This window comes from Brassica oleracea, chromosome C5 (assembly GCF_000695525.1).
Source record: "Brassica oleracea var. oleracea cultivar TO1000 chromosome C5, BOL, whole genome shotgun sequence".
Lineage (NCBI taxonomy): Eukaryota > Viridiplantae > Streptophyta > Magnoliopsida > Brassicales > Brassicaceae > Brassica > Brassica oleracea.
The window spans coordinates 680,941-684,004 of NC_027752.1; the positions used below are offsets into that span (position 1 = coordinate 680,941).

General features: G+C 34.0%; 1 protein-coding gene across 1 annotated transcript; it reads right to left on the reverse strand.

Moving 5' to 3' along the window:
• Window positions 1-2,665, reverse strand: LOC106294150 (equilibrative nucleotide transporter 8). The gene is given in 3 exon segments (XM_013729750.1): window positions 1-432; window positions 851-1,093; window positions 2,185-2,665. Coding segments are annotated over 3 exon segments (1,062 nt in total). The 3' UTR covers window positions 1-94.
• Between the last annotated feature and the right edge of the window lie 399 nt (window positions 2,666-3,064).

The following is a 3,064-nucleotide window of genomic DNA, read 5'->3' on the forward strand; positions in this document are numbered from 1 at the left end:
ACTGGCACCTTTCCCACTTTTGAGTTAGAAACTGGATACATACTATTAATAATACATATCCATAGTGAACTTTTTGACTCGGACAATAAGAAGTTCATATGAGCCAGACCCACCCAAGAACTGAACCGCAAACAAGACCTATTCCTAGAAAAACAACCATGAAAACTGCCGCAAGTTCTGCCTCTGATGCATGAACCGTTTTGGGAGCCATGATCATGAGGACACTGGTGAGATAGCCGTTGGTGAGGCCTAGCATGAAGGTCAGAGCAACCACGGGCACTTCTGTTCTAAGCCAGTGCGGTCTACGTAGACAGGCCGAGAAGAGAGGATAAAAGAGAAGCCTAATGATACAAGCCCAAGTAGCAGATTTTACACTCTGCCATAGATAGAGTGCAGCGAGTGACTTGCCAACGAAATCCGAGATGTTGTACACTGTGATGAGCAAAATAGGATACCAACTCCGGAGAAGTTGGGACCAGGGCCGGCTGAGGAGGGGGACAAGCGGTGCGACCACCCCGGGTCCAAACCCGTGTCCCCCCATATAATAATAGTTAAGGAGTCCAATTTTTTTTTTAAAATTCTATATTTGTATACAACAAAAATTATAAATATAGTAAATAAAATTGAAAGGGCCCAAAAATATTCGATATGCATATAGTTTTATTTTCATCACAAAATATGTAAAATATTACTGATTAAATTTTAAAATTATTTTAAACATTATCTAAATATAAATTTTAGAGGGTTAAAAAAAACTTTTTGCCCTAAAACCCATAACAATGTTAAGCCTCCCCTGCTTGGGACTTCAAATTCTCAGCTATAAAGGTGACGGTATATATTATTAGGATACCCGAGGTTGGCCACTTGATCTTCCTCCCAACCATCCATATTGTCAGGTTCGAGTATAAAGGTTGTTGAAACTTAAGGTGTTGTTACATCAGTGGTAACTTGTATAGCACGTTACAGCAAATGAAGCAGGAGAGTAGGATGGTCGAGCTTATTATGAAGTAGCAATGAGCAATGGTTCGCATCCCCTGCGGTGTCTGTGGCAGCGAAGCTTTAGCTGTAACTCTTAGGATGGAAATGGTAATACCTAGCAAAAACAGAGAGAAAATTTAATTAGATAAAAAAAATTCAGCTTTTGTTCTTATCATAATTAACCTTTGTTTGTCTATGATATAAATCTAGCTACAGTCCGGAGTTTTATTTGTTTGAGATATCTAAAAATTAAAAAAAAAGTAGTTACTTACAGTAAAGATATGATGGAATTACATATACAGATATTATAGCTATTACCTTTGAAAAACTACCCTAAAAATAATATGCTACTAGATCTCGATCCGCGCAACCGCGCAGATTTTTGTTTTCATTTATTTTTATATAAATATTTTGTTTTCAATTCTATATTGATATATATTATAATATATGTGTCTATCAATTTTTCAAACATAATAAGTTTAAGGTATATTATTTTCATTGAATAGATTGTTTTAAACTTTCACATGTATTTATATCTTCTTCTATATATATATTTTCGGATTATTATTTCATTATTAAAATCGTAACTATATATATAAAGATTAGTAAAATATTGTTTTATTGTCATATTCAAAGATATTGCAACATTTAACAAATTTAGAAAGTTTTTAAAAAATTAAACTTTTTGCTTCATAGATTTATATTATCGAGTAAATAACTAAACATTTAGTTTTAGTTTAATGTTTAAAATAAACTATATAGTTTAAAATTTGTTTTCATTGGTTTAAGGTAGTAAAGATTAATCATTGTTAGATAATATGATTTTTGTTATTTTGAAAAAAATCTTTATAATTTTAAAAGTTAACATCGACAAATATTATCTATTTAAATTATATATATATTTAATTTATATTATCTATAAATCCAATGAATCATCTATTCTTTAAATTCAATTATTGATAGCCCAATCAAAATTTATGGTAGGCCCAAAATTTAAATGATAAGATTAGAGATTAAATGTAACATGACTTTATAGGAATATGTCCATTATGTCTATTTTTTTAAAAAATCACACATGAATCAACGTTGTGACTTCTGTTTTAATATATAAGATATGGTGTTCAGAATCAAGTCCTTTAAGGTAATTATAGTATTGTGTCAATTTTAACTGCAATATTATAATTGGAATTAGAAGAGGTTAATTACCTGAAGAGGCAGTCCCGGCAAAAATTGCTTGCATGTACTGTCTAGGAAGCTTTCCGGCTGAACCGATCAAACTTCCTCCAACCAACCCATCAGCTAAACCACAGAGAACGACTGATCCAACCATCAAGAGGTAAGACACATTCTCGTTGTTTTCGCCTTTCCAGACCCAATCTATGATTGGCGAAACCATCATGGAAATGATGAACATGGAAAACCCTAAGTTCATCCTCAGTCTATAGCTCAATCTTGTGTTCCAAGTCATCATCAAAACCAGAACCAAGACCGAGCAACTCATGTAAGCCACGGTGAAAGTCTTCTCCACATGCTTGTCGGCATGCAAGTAGCCAAAGTAATCAACGGCTGTGATCAAAGCGTTCCATGGTATTAAACTACCAGCACCCAGCAAAAAATGGATCACGTACGCAGCTCTATAAGAGTCTCTTGTCTCGACTTCATTAACAATCACTTTCTCATCCACCATTCTCTCTTCTCACTAATTTGCTTTAGGTTCTTGAAAACTTTCTGATATTGGTTTCATTATAAAGCAAGGGTGGTGGTGATTTGATTAGATTGTTGTGTTGTTTGGTGGTGGGAAGACCAACACGAGTCATACATCTTAACAATTATTATTCGGATTATGATTCTTTGATGGCTTTAGAGATCACAGAGCTAGTACAAAGAAACAAGAAACTGTATAGTATGATTTTTGGTGGGACATAAAACAGATGGGTTAGAATTACTTGGGCATGACATTGGTCGGGACTCGTCTTTTCGATAACCTTATATTCCATTTACTGCAGACTCAACACTACCAAATCGGCTTCTTCTTCTGACCAATGCCTACTTTCAAATTTTCACCACTCAGAGCGTGAAACCTTAC